This window comes from Pelmatolapia mariae, linkage group LG1 (genome assembly GCF_036321145.2).
Source record: "Pelmatolapia mariae isolate MD_Pm_ZW linkage group LG1, Pm_UMD_F_2, whole genome shotgun sequence".
Classification (NCBI taxonomy): domain Eukaryota; kingdom Metazoa; phylum Chordata; class Actinopteri; order Cichliformes; family Cichlidae; genus Pelmatolapia; species Pelmatolapia mariae.
Genome location: NC_086227.1, coordinates 23,219,305 through 23,242,097, shown reverse-complemented (window position 1 = coordinate 23,242,097; position 22,793 = coordinate 23,219,305). Strand labels below are relative to the sequence as shown.

Here is a 22,793-nt window from a genome sequence, read left to right as displayed (position 1 = left end):
CTTTTTGAAGCTAGGAAGGAAAGGGGAAAAAAACAAGCACATCATGCAAGTTAACAAGACTCATCTGTATCACTAGAAGAACGTGATGGGTTATAGTTATTCCATTAAAGCTTTAGTTTTTTATTTCTTTAGCTGCCAGTCCTGGTGCAGTTTAATGAGCTGAGAGTAATGTAATATATAAATAAGAACTTAAATGCTGTTTACCTGTAAATTTGTCACACGGTCGACAGAGGTCTGAGGCATTTCCCAGGAATGATGGTACTTTCCAGAGAAGTGAAGTCTGCAGCATAAGTTACCATGGCGATGTGCTGCAGTAAGAAGTCTTTGTCTTGGTAATAATTAAAACCCAGAGCTAAACTCAAAGTTACCTGGGCATGCCCAAATCTTGCTTCTTAGTTCACCAGTGGAAATGCTCAACATCAGACCTCACAAGGGATCTCCCTGACTGCTGAACGACATCACTGCACTGTGGCTACATCCATCTTTTACAAAGTCTAAAGGTGTCAAAACACAAACACAGCTGTGCCTAAAGATACGACTCACTGCTGCACCTTTCTCTCTGTTCCTTCTACTCGCTGTCTTCCTCAGCCGGATACAGGTAATGCAGTCAAAACCTGGCAAAGCTCAGCGTGCTCTCACAGACTAAGGCAGGAACTCAGAACAGCCACATCAAAACATCTAAAAGCACAGAGACAACATAGATCCATTACATTAAATATTGGGCCTCTGTTTGACACAAGCGCCTCTCCCTTAAAGCCAGCTTTCTTCTAACTGGCTGTCCCACACAAACACAAGGTTGGAACAGCAGGTGGGTGGAGCTATTATATCCCTGAGATTGCCTATTTGACATACAGAGCTAAGAAATAATGGTTTCAAATAGAGCATTTAGATTATTTGTGCACACATGACCTATTTATTAGAAATTTTGCCCATGTTTAATATGAACATTCACTACTATAACAGCACATATAGCTGGCTTTTATATATATAAATGTGAGAGATGATACAATTGATAACATTTCACATTATAAATGAGTCATAATTTGGACATTATTCTAGCATAACTGATTTACTAAAATACTCTTTTTACAAATAAACTGCTGAAGATTTGTGACCCAGAGTGTATCTCTTAAATTTGAAGCTGTGGATTTTAATCACTATAAAGTCATTAAGATTTTACGTCCATGCTCACACACTCACTCATGGTTTTCTTGCACTAATTGGGATCTTTGTGGGATCAGTCTGATCAGCCTCCAATAATAAAATTCTCAACTCCGTTTAATCTTTGGCTTCAGTGAACGTGCAGCAGCAGCAGGATCCAAAATTAATGACCACTTCCATTGCATGTGACTTGTCCCGTGAATTTTTATCATGTGAGAAAGGCACGCTGGGGCCGATTATAAATGCTTTTCACTGCCACTGCTGCCATTTCAATTTACCACATGCCTGATTTAACTAAAATTATCTCATTTTTGTATGTGCACCAACAAAAGGAGTAAACATCTGCAGGGTATTTTAATGCATTACTTTAAAAAGTAGATTTTTTTGTCCTGTTAGTTAGCAGACCCAGCAGCCTCACTTAATGCTTTTGGGTGATACTATCCATGGAGTACTGACATTCACATGTGGCCCCCATCTTATTCAAACTGGATGTTTAGTGTCTGCTTTTCTTTTTACTATCGAAGCGTTAGCTCACTAAGGCCTTCAGAAAGGGCTGTGGATGTCTGAGTCTCCATCCATCTATTTTCTTCCCCTTATTTGGGGCCAGGTTGCGGGAGCAGCAGCCTAAGCAGAGAAGCCAGGACCTTTTGTCTCCCCAGCCACTCCTCCAGTTTATCCGGTGAATACTAAGGCATTCCCAGGCCAGCGGAGAGGCATAATCTCTGCCCAGGGTTCCATGTCCCAACAGTTAGCCTCGATAGCTGGGCATTGGACCATCAGGGCCTCTGACCTTGACCACCACCCGACATACATTGCACCTGCAGGAGATGGCCCGACATGAGTCCAGGCCCATGTTTCCTGTTCGAACCCCATGGAATAAGGCCCAGCCACCCTAGCAATTTTCAAAAAGGTGGGTACATATGATGGAGGTATATAAATACAAGGGCATCAGCCAAAATGCGTACGTCAAACAATAAAGTTGTTCCTTAGTCTAAAAGCGAGATGGGAGTTTTAACCGCTCCTCTCTGAACATTTTAGAAGAAGGTGAAGTTGTGCCAGAAACCTCAGCCCCCACACTTCACCAAGGGATCTGCAAGCAGTTGTTGGCGTCAAAGTCTGGCACAGATTGGGCTTCAATGGGAGTCGTGCCATGAAACAAATCTCCAAAAAGAACTTTAGAGCTAAACTAGTTTGTTAAATCTGTAGGCAAACGCTTGGTGCCTGATCCAGACCAATGACAATTTAAGGCAATCTGTTTGAAAGTTAAGGTGGTCACCTCAGTCACCTAACAGCAAGAAGGTCCTAGGTTCAAATCCATTGGCCTGCTGGGGTCTTGCTGTGCAAAACAGCGCAAAAACATGCACGTTAGGTTGAGTAGTGATTCTAAACTGGCTGCAGGCCCTGCAATCGACCGGGATCTGTCCAGAGGGTGGATGGATCAGCTGACATGTCTGAAATGGTGTAGTGTCATACTTTTCACTCACTCTCATATGAAAAGTGTATCACAAAATATAAATGTCACACCAAATGAGAGACACTTTGTTTTTAACTCTAGCTAATATCTGAGTTAACACACAGCAGCAATCAGCCAATCAGCAGATGAGCTTGTTAAATTATCAACGAAGAACACTAACTTGCTGATTAACTTACATTTGACTGTTTTCATGTCAGAAATTAAAAACCAAGCGACATCCTTATCTGCCTAATCATACTCATGTTGTTAGTTATAGTGCTGGCACACTGGCCTTCAGGTGCAAGTGTCACTGGCCATACACTGCACCTGAGTCTCTTTCTGGCTGTTGTCTGAGGTTTAAAAAGGTGGTTGGCTGCCAATCTTTGACTTTCTTTTATAAGTTATAGACACCCCTTCCCTTAAATCTCTCACTAGGGGTTCTTCATTTCCATCCTTGCTTACAAAAAAAGTTTGAAAAACATATCACAGGGCCTCTTTGTGTCTCAACAGCCAGGAGAAGGTGGAAGCTGAGGGGGTTTTGGCTACGAAAATAATATAAAAGCCTTTATTATTTATTCCAAACTGCCTGTGACGTCCTGGACCTGGATTTTTAAAATTTCGTTTTTTAATACCTGTTTTTGGTTGTAATTTTTCCATTTAGCGTTTTCCTGTTTTTCTTCCCCTCCTTGAGCACCAGTGGTTTGTTATGGAAGCTTGTTTCTGACACAGAAACAATAAGCAACCAAACATTTGTTGGCATCCAAAAGGCACTTTTTTTGTGTTATATATATATATATATATATATATATATATATATATATATATATATATATATATATATATATATATACATATATACATATATATACATACATACTGAATTAACTTCTCAGAACTTTGAGTTAGTAAGTTGAAAATTTGGGATAATAACTGCAAATTTTGAGTTGTGAATGGCATTTTTTTTTTTTTTTTGGCTGGCAAAAACAAGCTTTCATAGTGTGTGCAACACCGAAGGTCCTCCTGTTTTATTGGGTTATTCCATCTCAATTCATAAGACTTCCCACCTGACTATTTCAGATTTGCCTGAAGAAAGGAACAAAAAGAACTGCAGGTAAAAAAAAAACAACAACAACAAAAAAATACAATAATAAAATAAAAAAGTGCATTTCTTAATAAGAATTATACAAAATTGCAGGTCCTTACTGTCATCAGTTTCCTCAAAATAAAATATTTGAAGGGATGAAGGCAGGGGTGTTTTAAGAAATGCTTCTAGCATGATTTTTTTTTTTTAATTAAACTACCCAGACAAACACTTGAGCTCAGTCATTTACCAAAAAAATCTGGTGTTGCTCCTCGTTTTCCCAGTATGACTTAAAAAAAATGTCTACAGTATGTTTGGCAACACATACAGTGTGTTTTGTAATGGCACCCAGCACACAGCCTCTCTTCTTGACCAGAAAAAAACTTCCTGCTGGGCTTTGAGGTTACAGTAACTGAATTAAAGCATGCTGCTCTGCCTCTGAAACAATCTTTGCCTGCCCTGTACGAGCATTTTAAAAATTCATACAGGGAAAATTCGAGAGAACATAACAAGAAAGTTAAAATATTTGGTACATAGTGGCATACCTGGGGAATACTGTACGGCAGTTGTATGAAAATGCGCTCTGACGAGCTGTAACTAAAATATCAGGCCCCTGCATGCAAAACTGTGGTTTCTACGGGCCTCCAAATCGGCTGTCAGAGATAAGACATCCAAATATTTGCAAGCATCCATCATTCTGTGTTAACCAGAGCTGACATGTACTCAGTCACATTCATTCCTTCATTTTTTTTAAAAAAATTGTTTTTTTGTTTGATAAAACTATAGACAGTAGGAACCTGAAATTTTGCATAGATCCCAGTAGGAAGCGCATCTTTCTTTGGAATTTCTTTCATGTAGCTCTGGGATGATCAGGTGGGAAGAATTAGATGAAATAACATGGGATGACTTTCCTTTTTTTTAAAACAAAAAACATATTGCCGTTTGTTTTTGTTTTTATGGGGAGGGGGACATTTTGGACCGTGTGTGATATTATATACATAAAATATTAACTTTATACATGTATATTTTTAAGGGTGAACCGTTTTTAAGAGCACTTGGTGTTGCTGAAGGAGAAGCTGTTCCTACATTTTATCACAGGCATGTTAAAACATGAGCCATGAATGCAGCACATCTGTAAACATCTTACCCAACCATGCTAACCATCCGCGTCCCGCTGCTAAGGCTTTTTTTTTTTTTTTTTAGCTTTTAATAACCTCGTGTTTTCTGTGATGGGAGGACTTAACTAAACTTAACTAATCTAAACTAGCTCTAAACTGTACAATCAGATGTGTCTGCTTGTCTTTTCTTGCGTTTATAATGAACTACAGTTGTGTTGCGCTGTTTAGTTGCGGCGTTATTTAACGTACGGGGTTTTTCTCGGCGGCTCTCCCGGTTGTGCCAGCTGCAACGTTTTGTTGTGGAGGAAGTCTGGAGGAAAAAGTGCCACATGCTTTCCCCCCACCTCCTCCTCATCCTCCTCCCACTCCTCCTCGCCTCGGTCAAACTTAGACAAACGGCTCTCGGAGCTCCTGCACCTGATAGATCTAACGGCCCAATGAGAGGCTTCACCGGGCCGCCACCCCCGGCTTACGGCCACGGCTGAAGGAGAAGTCGGTACTTCCCTCAGTGCTCTCCTTCCAAAACGTCATATCTGTTTTTTTCCGATGGGTTCACGGTGGCGTCGCCAGCGCAGCACAAGCAGCAACGGAGAAAACAGTGACAGACAGAGGGACATCCTTGTTGCCACAGCAACTAACAGAACCGCGATTCCCGGTCTGGGGAACATTTCAAAATAAAAGCAGGATAAAAGCAGGATTTTAACTATTTCTGCGTTTTCATGTGTCCAGTAAGCGACGTTGTTTTGTTTGGTTGTGTGAGTCTTAAAATGCTACAAAGTGCTCAAAATACGTGTTTGTGGAGACTGGTCTATATATATAAATATGCATCTGATATAACAGAAATGGAGGCATCTTCCTGCTATTGCTGGTCATTTTGATAAGCAAATTATTAAAAGAAAACAAAACAAAAACTTTGGCACAAGTTTTATTATAAGGAGGAAAAAAGTCAGTTGAGAAAGACTTTGATATATACTGTATGCAACAGATTTCTGCTTGTTCATTTTGAGGATGTTATGAGAAGTCAAGTCAGGAAATTGTTGTATTGTCCTGTCTAAAAACAGATTAATGTCTGTTTACCTTTTGAAATGGCAAGTTGCCATAATTTGATAAGTTAAATATGGAGATGAGGCATATTTAAGGAAGGTGGAAATGAACAAGTACTCACAGATTGAAAAAGTGGAGGTGTGGCTACAGACAGAATGAAGGTTTAAGGACAAATTGATGTCTGTTGTACAATGGGCCATTAGAACAAACTGACTCTTTCAGTCTTCTTTTTTCAGCTTTTCTCTTTAGGGGCCACCAGATAATGTCCTCACATGTCCCCGTTCATTACATCCACCAATCTTCTCTGTGGTCTTCCTATTTTCCTCCTGCCTGCGGCTCGATATTCAGGATCCTTTATCCAGTATATCCACTTTCCCTACTCTGAACATGTTCAAACCATCTCACCCTAACCTTTCTAATCTTATCCATCGTGGTCACTCCCAGTAAATTCTTTAGCTCAGCCTCCTGTCTTTTTGTCAGTGCCACCATCAAACCATACATCATAGTAGGTCTCACTACCATCTTGTAAACCTCGCTTTTTACAATTCCTGCTATCCTTCTGTCACAAATTACCCCTGACACTCTTCTCCACCCACTCCACCCTGCTTGCACTCTTTTCATCTCCTCTCTTGTGCACTGTCCATTCTTTTCGATGGTTGATCCCAGATATTTAAAGTCATCAACACTCTTAAAGCAAGCATAACCTCTGTAGTGCTCTTTCTAAACATGAAGACACACTGCTCCTCACTGATCATCAGCTCTCTTCTAGTTTCAACAGCCCCCCCGGCTCAGTACTATGTTTAAATTCTTTAAAGACAGTATGATATTCAATTTTCAGTCAGTGAAATTTGATAGGAAAACACCAATATGTTAGAAATCTGTCAGAAACTCGTTTAAAACTAAACATTTGTATTGTTATTTATTATATAAATAACAAACGCAGCCCACATTTTTATACCCACATTTGAGCTGGCACACTGGACATCTCTGAGACTGAATCAAACACAACATCCAACCAGTAAAACTATTTTTCTGTTCAGGAATGCAAGTAAACGACTCTAATTTGGCATCTTAATAATAAAGTAATAAATAAGTTATTTACAAATAAATAAATTTGTAAAGCACTATAGTTCTTAGTATTTTCCACCCCTCTGCTATTTGCTTCAGTGCAGTTACTGCAAAATAAATAAAATAAAATACGTAATTGTCGTGTTGTTTTGGGTTAATGAGAGGTTTCCTCCCGCCAAAAATATAAAACTGAATAAAACTGGCTTTATTTGACTTGGGTAACAAGCATTTGTTTGGCATTGCCTGTCTGCATCTCCTGGACTAAAGCAAGCTTTAACTCTGAAAAATGCGAGCCGGAAGTAGTATGCGGTGCTTGCCGTTGGTTTTACTGTGAACACAAAAAACTGCGAAATCAAGGAGAAGGACAGCGCCCCGAATAACTGTAAACCTCTGCAAACTGCGAGCGGCACCGTGCTGGAAATGGGACCGGGGTCGTGTCCTCCGGGTGGTCGGACTTTAAAAGAGAGGTAGGGGGCTTCTGCTTTTATCCCCAAGGTCACAACCAGAAGCCTGGTCATTTTCTCTACATGGACATGAGTCCGTCCGCCGTGAAGTTGCCTTGCAGTGATGTTGTCGAAATGAAATCCGCTAGCAGGCTCCACTTTGTCCCTGTTTTTTCCCCAGCCGCTTTTGGTGTTGTGGTTTAGCGGGATGATACTTTAAGGAATAGAGGGGGTTAGAGGGAGAGAGAAGAAGGCGTCCTGGTGGAGTTTTTGTGGCCTGTGATGAGCTCCGTGGGGGCCCCGGTGGGATATGAGTGTGTGCGGAATACGAAATGTGGCACGACGGGCGGCTCACAAGTTTTGCGGGTGGGACTCCATCCCCCGGCTGATGGTGGAAGTAAAGAGCAGGGCTGGCCGAGGCGTGTTATCCGACTCAGTGGCCTGCTTTCCGCCGGGTGAGGCTAATCCAGTAATCTGTAATAGAGGTGGTGGCGTTTCATTGTAGCGCCATCCTCCTCCTCTTCCTCTTCTTCCTCCTCAGAAACCACAGAAACTACGGATGAGCGTTCTCTCTGCACAGTGGGAGCGACATGGCTGGCTGTTTTTGCTCGTCTGCTTCTTAAATGCCTCATAATTGGTCGATTAATTGAAGCGGTTATGATTAATCAGTAGCTGCTTTCCTCTGCAGTTTTGTGGTAAAATACACACTTCGGAGCAGTTTTGTTCAGTTTAAACCAGTTAAGACACCACCTTTACTTTTACCCGGTACCTCTCCATAACCCGCTTTATTTTCAGTTATGGAGCATTATAGCTTTAGTAATAAAGACATTAATCAAAATACTATCGTTATGTTTAGTTTAGTTATGGTCGAAATCACCATATGTGACAGCTCCAACCTCAACCCTGTGTTTTGGAGAAAAGCTAAAGGACTTTTGATGAGCCTCCATTGTAATATACCTCATGCAGTTGTTTTACTTAGATCTATAGGGTACATGTTATTATTTATTAAGGCAATTTGCACTACCTCTTACACAATGTCAGCCTTATTTTTAGTGTTAGTTAACTAACTTATTTTGACTTTTGTTTTGTCTGTTGTGTATTAAATTTCTTAGTATAAGGCCCAAATTAGGCACCTGTAGCACTTTAACTTTGTTGTTTATTTGTCATGTTTATCATGTTGCTGTAACACAACAGTTCCCTTTCCTCATTAAATTATCTAGCTAGCTATCTTATCTCCCTGACTACCAAGAAGCCTTCAACCCCCATTCTTGTTCTTTATTTATATACTTTTTCTATTTATTTAAGTTATTATCATTATTGTTATTAAGAAATGTGACATATTCTGACCATATAAAAAGCTTGTAGTGAAGTTAAAAATGCAGATTTTTATCTGTCGTATTAAGCTAGCTATATGTGTTTGAGCATTCAGTGAGTGCATTAAAGTTATTTATTTTATTTTATTTTTTGGTTGTTTTTTTTTTTTAAACAAAGCCCTGGTCTTGTGAGGTGTTTGGGAACAGTATCCTCTTTGTTCCCCCCCTGCTGCGTGGAGAGGATTAATCCAGCTAATCATCTCTAATGTATGTAGGGGAAGGGATAAAAGCACATTTGATGGAGAGGAAACTGAGCGACTGGGTCTCGTAATTATCAATATAACCAAAGCCCGCTGGTGTATGACATATTTATGTGAGCGTGCAAGATGTGGGTTTCCCTCTGTCTCCTCTGTGTGTGTGTTACCATGATGACTTTGCACTTTCATAGCCAAGTCCTGCACATGTTTGGCTAAAGGTGATTGGTGGTGGGGATGTTTTATCCGTGAAAAACTCTTATAGGGCGTTACACCTTTTCTTTGCCATGTTCTAAGCACGATCAGCTCCAGTTAATCCCCCCTCGTGTGCAGCAACTAAGATTAGTGGGTTTAAGTGGACCCCCCCCTAGTCCTTGTGTGAGAGGAGGAATAAATTCAGGGTGTATACGCTCATATCATATCACTGGTATTGATTGTTATTAGGTTTTGATTGTGTAATCTGTGAGAAACTGGTGCCACAATTCACTGTGTCCTGTGCTGACTCATTCACAGACCCCATGTGTTAATATGGGTTTGGCCCCTGCTTGGCGGATTTACTTTGGTTTTAAGTCTGCAATCTCTTTTGTGACTAGATTAGCTCGGGCACGACCCTCTCTTCCTAAAGTTTTCCCTGACGGCAGCAGCATCGCTCTAATCTGCACCTTTACTAACTTAGCTCGGAGCGGTGAAGGGGTGAAAAGAGATGGTTTTCGATTCTCGGGCCAAACGTCTGTGTAGAATTTCCTGTGTAGAGTCAGCCGTGAGACTTCCTGTATGTACTGTGGTGTTGGATGTGGAGTGGAGGGTGGGTGGAGTGGCAGGGAAGGAAGGGGAAGAGAAGCACAGGCAGACTGCACTCGCTGCTGTTGTCAGCCATGGCCACTGTGGTTGTTGCTAACGCGAAGCTCGCCGTCTTGCAGACAAAGCAGTATGGACACACTGAGGAAGTGAAAGAGGGGATTGCATCCTCTTTTTTTTCTCCTTTCTGTTTTCTCTGTGCTGTTAGCTGAATCACTGATCGTCTTAAAGGAGCTGCAGTCAGATACAGTGAGGAGCAAAGCTAAGAGGGACATTTTGTTTCTAATATCTCCTTTTTGTGTAACTGCAGGACATGTTCTTCAGTCTGTTAAAGCCACAGTGCTGCACACAACTCTCCAAGCATGTTTCAGCACTGATAATATCTCTTCAATCAGCAGGTGGGCAGCACCCTTTCTGCCCTACTTGCCTGTTTTGAATGTGCTTAAACTGAATGATCCTGGTGGCCTTAACAGAAATCATCCCATCTATCGCTCTCTTTCTTCCTCCCCCTCCTTCAGCACCGTTTGATCCAAGAGAAGCGTGCCTTGTAAGGAAGCAGGATGTTCACAGGCTCCACCAAACTGCCACCCACTAAAACCCCCCAGCCCGAGCGGCTGGATGAAGTGTACGCTGCCTTACGCCGAGGCCTACAGTGAGTAAACACATTTCAGGCTCAGTTTAGGGATGGCTGCCAGGTGGAATATCTCTGAACACGCAGGAAACAGCTGGGCCTCTCTCTTTAGCATAAAGAAAGCAAAGATGATTTCTTTTTCGCCGTCAGGTCGTACCTGCAGGTCCACCAGCTGGAGCTGGACAGCCTGGGTCAGCAGATCAGAGAAAACAAGAGAAATGGTCGCTTGGTGAGTCAAACCAGTCGCACCAGTACTGGCTGTGATCGGTATCATCATCTGCTGCTTTGATTTGTGTTTTTGATCGGTGTGTTTTTTTTCTCTGCAGGGGTCTTTGTATGAGTTGGATAAGGTGAGATTCAGGCAATGAAACTGAAATAAATAATTTTCTTTACTAGTTTGGCAAGTGTAATAATCATATTCTCCTCTGCAGCACGTGAAAGCCATTGAGAGGTTCATGCGTCGCTTGGAGTTCCACCTCAGCAAGGTGTGTATTTACACATTCAACCCGTAATGAGTGGCAGTGAGGGAAAGGACAACAGGTCATTGAAAAGGTGCTGCTCTGTATAATTCAGTAGGGCATTTTAGCATCTTTCAGCACATCAAATCAAAACAATACATTATTTTTAATGGCTGCTGTGGATCAGTGTCTTTGTTCACTCACTGCTTGGGAGGCAGCTATTTATAGCAACAAGTCCCTGATAAAGCCAGTTTGTAGAGATGCCAGGATACCAGATACCCAGTACCAGTAGAATTACATGATTCCAGAAACAAAAACCAAATGATTACTCCTTTATTAAAAAAATCATTTTTAAATCTCTGACATGGTGACGGCACTCTGTTTTTTTGAATTGTTAACATTATATTTTGGAGACACGACACAGGCTGAAATGTTAGGATGGTTGGTGAGTAACCTGCTAACATTACCTTGAGGTATAAAGTTAGTTACATTAGCTTAAGCATTTGTATAATGTTCGCTAGGGATGGGTTATAAAGACTAAAATCCAAACTTGTTTATGAAGCACATTGAAACATCACATGCACACTTCAATAAATAGAGGGTATCGAAAGGAATCATCTGATTTGAAAGTGGTTTAATTATGCAGCCGTTCACCAGTAACGGTCGAAACGCGTACTGTTAGAAAGACGTTGACGAGATTCGGGAGTTTCACGTGGTTGATGATAGGTACCATAGCAACAGCAGTGGCTGCAGTGACTCCAGAAACATAGGGCGAGTTTGACTATCGTATAGATGTGTGTCCCCCCTCTGGATGCACGGCATGAGTTTTGTATCTAAAACATTGCATTTATCCGTGTATTCTAAATTTTACTGCAGCCTTTTGAAATAGGATGATTCCTTTTGATACACCCTTTATATCCAAAAAACTCACAAAAATACAAGAGACAATACAACAACCTAAATACTTAAGCTCCCACCCCTCGTTGAAAGCCATAGAATAAAAATGAGTTTTAAGCTTTACTTTAAAAATGTGCAAGGTGGGTACAGCCTAGCATGAGCCTGCTCATTCCACTGTTTAGGGCCTAAAACATAAAATACAGTAATAACAAAAATAAAATTAAAGAAATATTATATATTTCAAGAAAATCTGTGATATTTCTGATACAGAAGAAAACATTACTGAATAATGTTTTATCAATTTCTGGTACAGCCAGAAGCATTTATAAGTGTTAGTAAATGAATTCCCACAGAACCAGAACCTTCCAGTAAGGTTCTGTCATTGATGATGCACTTCCTAATTTAAAGTGCAACTCTACTAAAACAAGCTGCAGCATTATAGTGTAATAGTGATGACACAGCACAAGTCAAATGTTAGCACAGAAATGGCCTAGGTAGGGTTTTCCCCAGTAACTTTAGGTCAAAGTATAAAATACATGCTTAACTAAAATAGCAGTGCACACTTTACCAAACAAAACGCTAAATATGTATGCCAGAATAACATCATAAAGTACTTCCTTATCTGACTCCTAATGCCTTTCTTATCAACACATCTGTTTGAGCCTAACCAACACGAGAGTTTTAACACAAAGACGGATACCGATATGTGTCATGTGTGTTTCTTGCACATGAAACATAAAGATTTTTCCCTAGAGTTTGCCATGTGTTGTTATTTATTTGTTCATTTACTGGATCAGCTGACTGTTGTGTTTGTGGCGTTCCAAATGTGCTGCTGACAGAGAAGCTGCAGGCTGATGTGGTATTGATCTCAGCCTGCTGTGCGAGCTGCAATGCAGCATGGACACTAAAGTTTGTGAATGTAATAACTTAAGAATGAAACGACGTAGGATTTTGAAATTCGCGCCACAGGTGCATCTACAAAAACTGTTGGGCAAGTTTGAATGCTTGTGAATTCTAGTGACTCCAACCTCAAGGTCAAAGATCAACTTTTCTGAAGTTGAATTTTATCACCTAGGATTTTCAAATTTATGCCATAGGAGCATCTAATAGGATGCTGAGTGGTTGCACTAGTCACCACCAGTATTTTTTTAATTTTCATTTATCGGACGTTATCAGTGCTGCTACTGACAGATTGGTAGATGGCTAATATTAGTTGAAAATATCGACCCTAAAGATAGACTTGAAAACTTGTAGACGTAGTTTGCCTCCATTAGTTCTCGAAAAATGGCCGCCTTGCAACATTCTGTACTAAAAAAGAAAAAGTACCATCACATTTTCAGAGTTTTGGTAGTGAGAGGTGTTTTGGATCTTTTGACATCCCTGGTTTGCACTGCCTGATGGTCACACGAAAAAGCAGAGATTGAGATTTGCTGGTGGAACATGTAGAAGTTAAAGAGGAAGCTATTTTCTCAGGAGGTGGTGGAGACCAAAACAGAGCAAAGGGGATGCCGAATATCGGATTTAAATTCAGCAGACAACTCCCAAAGGAAGCTAATGTTGCTTTGTCATTCATTATATAACCTGCAACATTTATGAAATATAAATTAATGCTATTTTGTTTGATTAAACTGCAAAGGCACTAAACTTTTGTAATGTTTGCATTTCCAGGTTGAAGAACTGTACGATGCTTATTGTATACAGCGGCGACTGCGTGATGGAGCTAGCAAGATGGTGGCAGCCTTTAACTCTGCCAGTGGCAGCAAGGAGGCCCGAGAGAGTCTGAGTGAAGCCAACAAGGGCTACAGGGAATGTACAGAGGCAAGTAATGGGTGTGGTTCTGTTAGATGTTTCTATCATAACATGATTGTTTGTGTGTTTTGGGCTGAAGTGAATAACTAGTGAATTACCGATTAATCCAAAACCAAAGAAAAAAAAGACATCTAACATGAAACATGAAATATCTGCCAAATTGACTAATAAGTCGCTAATTTTTTCGGCTCTTAATTTAATAGGAAGTTGTAAAATATTTAAAGCTGTGTCTGCTTTTTTTCTCTGTAGCACATGTGCTCACTTGAGAGCGAATTAGAAAGTCATATGGGAGAATTTCATGTGAAGATGAAGGGTGAGTCACTTTCTTAGCCCATGTGACTTCCCATTTGCTTCATTGTAAATGAGCTCAATTCTCACTTCTCAGTTTCTGATGTTTCAGGGCTGGCTGGATTTGCACGTCTGTGCGCTGGTGACCAGTATGAGGTAGCACAAACACACAGGCGCACATTTTTATTTGCGTATCTGCGTCACCATTATCACACCCACTATTTTTGGCCCCCGGCAGGTGATGATGCGTTACGGTCGCCAGCGCTGGAGACTACGAGGCCGCGTAGAAGTCAGCAACAAGCAGATGTGGGATAGCGAAGAGTATATTTTCCTGCCTCTCATCACAGAACTGCTGTCAATCAAGGTAATGATACCACGTTTATGTAAATCTTATGGAAAACCTGCAGTGTGTTAGTTCATCTTTTACTAACTCCTACAGCCATTTTAATATGCAAAACACTACAAACAGTTCGCTAGTAGGAAGTGTTATAATTTTTTGTTTTTAAGCAAATGACAGACTTTATTGGTCCCCAAAGGTCAGAAAGTTCCAATAACAGCGACTGACCACATGCTCTGTGTACAGAGGGTGTGTCCTCCCACCTGAGTTTGTTTCCAGCCCTGACCATTTACTCCACTCCATTCTCTCCCCACGTTTATTACATCCAGCTGCCTCAAAAAAAAAGATCAGCAAATCAAAAAAAGGCAGCTCAACAAGTAGAAAGGCGAAATGATAAGTAAAGTAATAATAAAGTAAAGTAATAAATAAGTAAAATAACTCAGTAATATTCATGAAAGTCAGTCGAAGCAAGAAAATAAACCCATTTTTGGGTCAGACAAGTACATAGATTACAATATGGTGAGACAGAAGGACCACAAGGAAAAACATGTAAAGCAAACATGTAAAACATGTATGTCTTAATATACAATTTTGTACCATCTTTAATGACTTTAAACAGCAGGCTGTGCCAGTGAGACATGAGAGATTGTTGAATCTGTTAAGAAACTAGGCGATGATCAGTGAGTAGCAGTATGGCTTCATACAGATGTGATTGATGGAGACATGTCTAGAGAAGGCATAAGAGAGGAACTCTGGTACTACATGAGAAGGATGTGAGGGTGGTTAAGATCACGTATGAGGACAGAGACACAGTGGTGAGGTGTTTGGTAGGAGGGACAGATGGGTATAAGGTGGAGGCGGGATTACATGAGAGATCAGCTTTGAGTACCTCCTTGTTTGCAGTGGTGGTGGACAGGTTGACAGGTGAGGTCACACATGTTTGCAGACAGCAATGGGATTAGTAGTGAGAGTAAGGAGCAGGAAGAGCGTCTGGAAAGGTGGAGGTATAAAACTAAAGGAGATGAAGAGGAATAAAAGTCAGTAGAAGCAAAAAACAAAATACATATGTGTGTGAATGTAGTGGTGTAAATAGCTGGAGTCATCCATCCAAACAACAGGAAGTGTACAAGAGAGGTGAAGAAGAGAGTTCAGGCAGGAGCGGGAGGTACAGGATCGGACATCAGTACATCAGAGAGAGCTTAGAGACAAAAGTTAGAGGGGCGAGGCTGAGACGGTTCGGACATGTGCAGAGGAGGGATGGTGGATATATCGGACAAACGATGGCAGAATAAAGCAGCTCAGTAAGCAGAGAGTGTGATGTGTAGCAGACAGTGTTTGAAATAAAACTATGAAGATGAGGATAAGGACGGATGTGCTGCGTTATTTCATGAGGTAGTTAGATACTTCCTGTAGCAGTGGAGCTGAACCGTGATCTTTATCATGTTTTGACTGCACTAGAAAAAATACTTGTTGGTGGTCAGTTCCAAAACAACTCCCTAATATATTCCCTGCGGTTAGAGACGTTCATTCATTTTTTTAGACTTTGTCTTTGTTTTGTCTCATTGTTTGTTATTTCCATGTACAGAGTAACAACTTCCAGACTGGTAATTCTGTAGTCATAATAAAAGTAATAATAATAATAATAATAATAATACATGTCAATTTAAAAGCATTATAATTAATTAATATGGGGAGATATATAGCTTTGTACCTTTACCCTTGCTCTTACACACGTTCATATATGAGCGTTTGTATCCACCTCTCAAAGCTTTAGATGACCACATGGTCTCTGCCCTCACAATGGGGTTTGTATTCTCCTGTTTCTAAGGTGACGGAGCTGAAGAGCCTGGCCAATCACGTGGTGGTGGGCAGCGTGTCCTGCGAAATGCTCGATCTGTTCTGCCCGCTGCCTCAAACACTCGCCGTGGATATCAATGACCTCGGGACAGTAAAACTGAACTTGGAGGTCACCTGGAGGTATTCAGACCTGCTACACAAACACACCCCTAAGTTTACATGTGCAGCTTTTTTTTTATGATTATTCACATGTCTTTTGTCTCATTTCTTCTTTCTTCAGTCCATTTGATAAGGATGACCAGACATCTTCCTCCAGCACAGTTTCTAAACGCCTGCTGTCCAATCAGAGCCCTCCAGACACACCCTCTATGCGAGAGCAGGTGTTTTATGTGAGTGACAACATGAGAAACAGTCACCTCCAGCTTTTTCCACTAACAACTTCTCTTTCACACCTGTTCTCCTAACATCACTCGGTCCCAATTTCTATAAATCAGCTTCTTGCATTTATGCTAAACTGATGGGTGTCATTACTGTGGTTTCACTGGCCTGTTCTGTTTCAGCTGCTACCCGACTGCTTCCTCTGTAGCGTTAGTGCTGATGTGTGTGAGGATGTTCGCAGAGGGTTGTGTGGGTGTGGTCGTGATGTGCCTGAGGCGAGCAGAGTGAACGATAGCCGTAGCGAGTTGTGTGACAGCAGCAGTATGTTGGAGCGGAGCTGTGGTCCTTGTAGCTGTTTAGTAGTGGTTGAGTAGAGCTCCAATATGTTCCTCGTCTTCCTCGCCTCGATGAAGAGCGTGGCTCGGTGTAGGCACTGGCAGAGCCGCTTGCTGGTCAAGGCCTTCCACGGGGTGGCGGCGGACAGGGCGGCGACCTTCCGTTGTGAATTCAGCCATGCAGCGCCTCAGTTCACCACAGCAGAGTCGGTGTGTTGGGATGTAGTCGTAGCTGTAATTTAGTTTATAGTGACGGAACAATTATTAACTAGTTTGTTAATATCCAATCAGATCCTAACCCCCCCCACCCCCACCCCCCTCAAAAAAACCAAAAACTGATTGTGTTTAATTTTTAATCCCAGCTGATCCAAGTTTTTGTTGCAGGGATTTGAGTTTTTCTTATAAAATCAAGAAAGTAGTTCAGTGTTTAAAGTAATGACATTTCACAAGTTACCAAGGTCCCCAAATTGTCCATCAACGTCGCCTACACACAGACGTCTGTGTATATATACTCATTTGCCACTTTATTAGGTAGATCTTGCTATTGCTGGGTTGGACCCTCTTTTACCTTCATTGCCTCCTTAATTCTCCATGGCACAGATTCAACAAGGTGCTGGAAATGTTCCTCAGAGGTTTGGTTCATAATAACATGATAGCATCCCAAAGGTGCTCTCTTGGATTGAAATCCGATTGTGGAGGCCATTGGAGTACAGTGCTGGAAGCTTTCAGCAGAGAGAGGATGGTGGTCATGAAGGGATGACATGATCAGCAACAATATTGAGGTAGTCTGTGATGTTTAAGTATGGTTGGTTGTTGTGAAGGGGCTCAAAGTGTGTGGAAAAAAAACATAGCCTCCACCACCAGAAGCACTCTGAAGCGTTGACACACAGGATGGGTCCATGCTTTCATGTTTACTTCAAATTCTGACCCTGCCATCTGAATGTGGCAGCAGGAATTGAGACTGATCAGGCCAGGAAACATTATTCCAATCTTCTGTTGTCTGATGTTGGGGTTTCCTCAGTTTCCTTTTGATAGCTAAGAGGAGCAGCACCAAGTGTGGTCTTCTGCTGTAGCCCATCTGCTCCAAGGTTTAATGTGCTGCCATTCTTCTCTGATGTCTGGCATCAACAAAGCATTTTCAGCCAGAGAACTGCTGCTCACTGGATAGTTTCTCTTTTTCAGACAGTTCTTTATAAATCCCAGAGATGCTTGTGTGGGGAAAATTGGTGCCAAGCCCATCTGGCACCAAAACCACACCATATTTGAAATCATTTAAATCCATGCTCTTCCCCATTCTGATGCTCAGTTTGAACATGTGATTGGATGATTAGAGATTTGCATTAAGGCAAAGTTGAACAGGTGTACCTAATGAAGGGACTGATGAGTACATGTTACACTGGAATATTAGCAAAAAAGCTGAGTGAGAAACCTAGGACACTGCATGCTCGTACAGAAGCATCTCTGCTTTATCACCTGTTTTACTCTAAATAGAACTAGATTTACAAAAGAAGAATCATCTTACGTCTAATAGGACTAGAAACAAGTGAGTTCATATGATAAACTCATCAGTAAAGCTTTTACTGAGGCAGCAGGAGCTTTTTTTCATAGATCACTGTGACATCAGCTTTACTTTTGTCCTGTCTTTCTCCCCTCAGACCCAACATTCATGTTACATGGCTGATCCTCCCTGAGCCTGGTTCTGCCTGAAGTTTCTTCCTGTTAAAAGGAAGTTTTTCCTTCACACTGTCGCCAAGTGCTTGCTCACAGTCCAATTGTTGGTATTTTCTCTGTATTATCGTAGAGTCTTTCTCTTCCAGTCTAAAGCACCTTGAGGTCACTGTTGTTGTGGTTTGGCCCTATCCAGATAAAACTGAACTTTTCAGGGGATCATGTCCAACTTGAGAAGCTGTGGCTTTGTTTTTGTGAAAACCCCGGAAACCGTCAGATTACTTTAATTGAATGCTTTTATCTTTAATCTTCCCCCATTTAAAGCTTTAAGGATATAATTTAATGATAGGTGTTTAGTAAGTATTGTGCTGCGTGTCACAGTACAAGTGATTTAGTTTCTTGTTCTGATTTCGCTTCCTTTCATCTCTAGTCTCTGCTGAAGCGTCAGGGGGAAATGGAGAATGGGACGGTCTGGTCCAACTCCTCTGAATCCTCCGATGACTCATCCAGTCCAGCACTGGCTCATCATGCTCAGAGACTGACGGCGTCAAACTTGCTGCAAACCACTCTCACCACTCAGCTGTCATTCACGCCACACAAGTCCAGTGCATCAACGCCCTCGCTCTCATCCAACCAAGAGGAGGATGAGACCGAAACCGGGGAGGTTTTTCCTCAGACAAATGGCCATCTGCAGGCTTCCCTCTCCCACGGCTTCGCCGGTGAGAGTGGCCCGGATTGTACCGCAACTGACAGGGTGTCTGTCCAATCAGAGGAGCTCTCTGAAACCTCGGCAGACCTGAGCTGCTCCTGCCCCGACATCTCTCTGGCTCCTGCGGCATTTGTGGCTGCGGAGGTGAACGATGACGCGTCCGTGGACTCGTTAGCCCGGGCTGAACAGACTGAAGCACAGACAGACACTGAAGCAGCAGCAGAGGAACACAAGGTAGACCAAAGTCAACCACATCAGTCCGTCCAGGAGATGAAACATGGCGAGGACGCTCCAGCGGTGAGTTCAGGAATAAGTTTAACACATTCGTGTATAAACAGCGACGTATTTAACTCCTCCGTGTGTTTCTCCTCAGCCTCCTTTCCCCACATCTGCGAGTTTTAACCAGGAAGTCGAAACTGCCCTTGAAAGCTTCGACTTTCTCAACTGCTCTGATCTCGATGAAGAAGAGGAAGAAGAACAAGAAGACAGAGGAGAGAAAGAAGAGGAGAGAGGAGAGGAGGAAGAGCGGGATAATAAATGTAAAGAGGACCAAAACAAAAAGGAAGAGGAGGAAATAAAGGAGGAAGAAAAGAATGCAGAGAACCTGTACTGTGGAGGAAGGTCAGTCAGTGTGGGGACAGAAATGTTTGTCGACCGTGTCCACAGCTGTTAACCTCTGTTTCTTTATAACAGACTATAAAACTCCACACCAGCAGATAGGAGCTGGTATGGAGCTTTACAGTTAAGTATAAACGCAATTTTAAAAACTAATCATTAACCAAACTCAGAGAAACATGGAGCATTTAGGAGCTGATGAAACCGTAACTGAGAGACCCAAAAAGAAGCAAAATAAGAGGGAAAATTTTTGAAGATTAACATCAGGAATCGTTCTTGTGTCTCTCCATTTCTTCCATTGTCTTGAACATGTTTAGATTTTGATCCTCAGAGGTCATCGTGGCAGTAATTCTAGTTTAATCATCAACAGTCAGGTCTCCTCAGTACACTACTACAGTGTTTCCAGGTATTTGGCAGACGGATATTTCCAGCCATAATCTGCTGTGCAAATGCTGTTTATTATATATCTTACTGTGTTATGAAATATCACAGATTTGTTAACAATACTGTAGCTGTTTAAAGTTCCTGATATCTGTGACTCTGAACTAAAAGGTAGAAATGTGAGTTTTATTCTGACTCTGTTGCTCGTAATAATTTAATGTGGCTGTTAATGTATACACGTGTACACATACTGTATGGCAAAGATGGACGTGGCTTACCAGAGGGGGTGAGGGGCAATTCCCCCCTCCCCATCTATATGGCTCTCCCTTTCCTTCAGTAGTTTTTGAGCTGCGTCTTGAATCGCTCAACATTGCAAACAACAATCAAATTAGAAACTGCTGTTAACTTTCAGCACTCACAGTCCGTGACAATAGAAGTTCCTCTGCTTTGGGAGGAGGATCCCATTCTTTTTAAAGATTTTATTACATCACTAAGCTATTTGAGAGTAAAAACTATCATTAAAAAACTAAACAAAACAGAAATGCACCGTATTCAGAGTCTCAGGAGACTCAGAAAAATCCTAGAAATATTCCTGCTGTGTGTCAAACACACTGACATCAGATTTCCCTACAAGAGTGAGCTGTGCAGCTTCTTCTTTCTACTTGTTAGCAGCTACACACTGCTGTTGTGATATCCTGCAGTTATTCTACCTTTTTTCTTTTTTTTTGGATTTACTAGTGGTTGTGAAGCTGCTGCGACAGGCTGATATAGAGGAGCTTTAAAACTGCTGATCTCCAAGTTTTCTTCTTGCTTGTGTGGATATTTGCAGACCTGGGCAAAAGTGGAGCGATGCTCTGGGCTTGACATCATCAAAGCGGACTGTTTTCTTAGGAGATTCTACTGTAGAGGAATATTTATCAAACTGCCAGCATTTTGTGCTGTTGAAATTTGGGATTACTTCATATTTTTAGCTTGTTTGTCCAGTTTCAAAGCACCAAGGTGGTGATGGCCAAAATAGAGTTTCAAAAAGAAACCAAATGGCTGATGTCACAATTCCTGTGCATCTTTTTTATACAGTCTGTGTGTGTATATATATATGTTTATGTGAGCTTCTTTATGCCCGGTAAAACGTAACCGTGACGTTCTGTCTCAGAAACAGAATTAACTCTAAATCGAGAGATCCAGGCTGAACGTGGTACTCTGTGTCAGTGAACAGGTGGGCAATAGCATTTATGTCAGTGTCACAGCATTTTGTTTTGTCTCACTCAGCAGTGACGAGGAAGAGGAGGCTGATGGTCTTGAGATCCTTATGGAAGCTCCAGAAGGATTTAGGAACTCTGATGAAGATCGTTTCTCTGAATCACAGGTAAACAGACTATAATGTTCTTTAATGCTCTGCGATTGATTAAGGTGTGGCGACATGAGATGTTACATCTGTGATTGTAGCTCGTTAACAGCGGTATTACTATTTATTGGACTGTTTTCTTATAAAAATGCAGTTTTTTTATAGTTACTGTAACTCTGGAACTGTGTGTGTGTCATCTGTCATACCAAGTCTGTTTCTAGGTAGTGTGCAGAATTTTGTTTGCACAATGACAATAAAGGAATTTGACCTTGTAGAGTAAGAGTAGAATTTTGGGACATAATTATTCACACTGTGTGTTCAGCGTAAAGCCTCGATCATACTTTCTATGTTTGTGAATCTGAGTTGAGTGACATAAATTTTATCATCTCACATGGGGTGTTGCATGTTTGCTTTTTGTGATCATACTGACGCGTCCATGGAGAATACACCACTAAAGAGAGGAGCCGAAAGAAGCATATCAGAGTGCAGGGGGTGTAGCAATCCTTAACGTGTTTTAGTGCACACAGGAGGAAACGGTTCATAATCTAAGAGGGTCGGTGCATATTGTAAATGCATGATGCATATATACATTCATGTTTTATGATCACCATCTGATGTAGGTAAACTGAATCTATAAGGTGCTGCAGCGTGCTGCCTTTACCAATGAAGAATTGTGTTTTATTTTTCAGGAGTCGAGCGTGGGCGACGTGCAGGATTTGGGTCATATAGAAATTTCTGAGGGTAAGGAAGAGGAGCACAGCGAGGAGAAGGGAGGTGAGGAGCACGGTGAGGAGTCAGTCAGTAAACACAGGTGGTAGTTCTTCAAACTGCAGGTGTGAGAGGTTTAATTTTCCCTGTTTTTAATCTCACAGGAAAGGATCAGGAAGAGGGTTGTTCCACTCCCAGCCAGGTGGACCTACCTGACTTCGAGTGAGACCACGGATATCCACACCTAAACCATTTCTCCCACTCTGGTGCCATCTGTGTCCCTCTTACACTGCAGGATTGGAGGCCTTGAGGATGTTCCACTTACTGCTCAGACAAACAGGCTCCTCCCAATCACGGTGGAGTTTGTGCACATATTCGCCTTGTTCTCACCAGGAATGATAAACCTCGAGGTTTCTATACCTCAGTCGTGACTGTAAACACAAACATACACACACACTTCCTCCTCTTCGTCCTCTGACAGTAATCATACTTTGAACGCAGACTTCATCATGTGCTCTGGGTTAAAGTGGGACCCCACTTAAGTTTACACTTTCATAAACTGCTCCTGTCATGTGAAAAAAACATTTCAGGAACAGCTTAAAAAGCGGCCTTTTTTGTTTTGTTTTGTTTTTAAGTGATCTAATCATTTTCAGGTGGTTTTATAATTTCAAGTTGATGTTTTTCAAGCTACAGAGACGCATACA

The 22,793-nt window shown here is 41.6% G+C and overlaps 1 protein-coding gene across 6 annotated transcripts; it reads left to right on the top strand.

The window, feature by feature from the left end:
• The first annotated feature begins 7,223 nt into the window (after positions 1-7,223).
• LOC134629190 (rho family-interacting cell polarization regulator 1-like) lies at positions 7,224-22,673 on the top strand. Of its 6 annotated transcripts, none has more exons than XM_063476279.1 (18): positions 7,224-7,392; positions 10,044-10,131; positions 10,252-10,385; positions 10,515-10,593; positions 10,691-10,714; positions 10,796-10,849; positions 13,388-13,537; positions 13,778-13,841; positions 13,929-13,972; positions 14,055-14,180; positions 15,982-16,130; positions 16,231-16,339; positions 16,742-16,873; positions 18,762-19,337; positions 19,414-19,661; positions 21,306-21,402; positions 22,071-22,167; positions 22,254-22,673. In XM_063476279.1, the coding sequence occupies exons 3-18, from the start codon at positions 10,294-10,296 to the stop codon at positions 22,313-22,315; spliced, it is 2,103 nt and encodes a 700-aa protein (XP_063332349.1). In that variant the 5' UTR covers positions 7,224-7,392; positions 10,044-10,131; positions 10,252-10,293; the 3' UTR covers positions 22,316-22,673. The 6 variants fall into 6 exon arrangements, with proteins under 6 accessions (XP_063332349.1, XP_063332368.1, XP_063332378.1 ...); XM_063476288.1 differs by lacking the exon at positions 7,224-7,392 and adding an exon at positions 7,807-7,823; XM_063476298.1 differs by lacking the exon at positions 10,044-10,131 and having other exon boundaries at positions 21,309-21,402.
• Positions 22,674-22,793: the final 120 nt, after the last annotated feature.

Excerpts from the sequence above, each read along its gene's own strand:
- LOC134629190 (XM_063476268.1), top strand. The coding sequence starts at position 10,294 with ATGTTCACAGGCTCCACCAAACTGCCACCCACTAAAACCCCCCAGCCC. Across the intron at positions 16,874-18,761 it reads AGTTCACCACAGCAGAGTCG|TCTCTGCTGAAGCGTCAGGG; the intron begins GTGTGTTGGGAT and ends TTTCATCTCTAG. Across the intron at positions 21,403-22,070 it reads ATCGTTTCTCTGAATCACAG|GAGTCGAGCGTGGGCGACGT; the intron begins GTAAACAGACTA and ends TTTATTTTTCAG.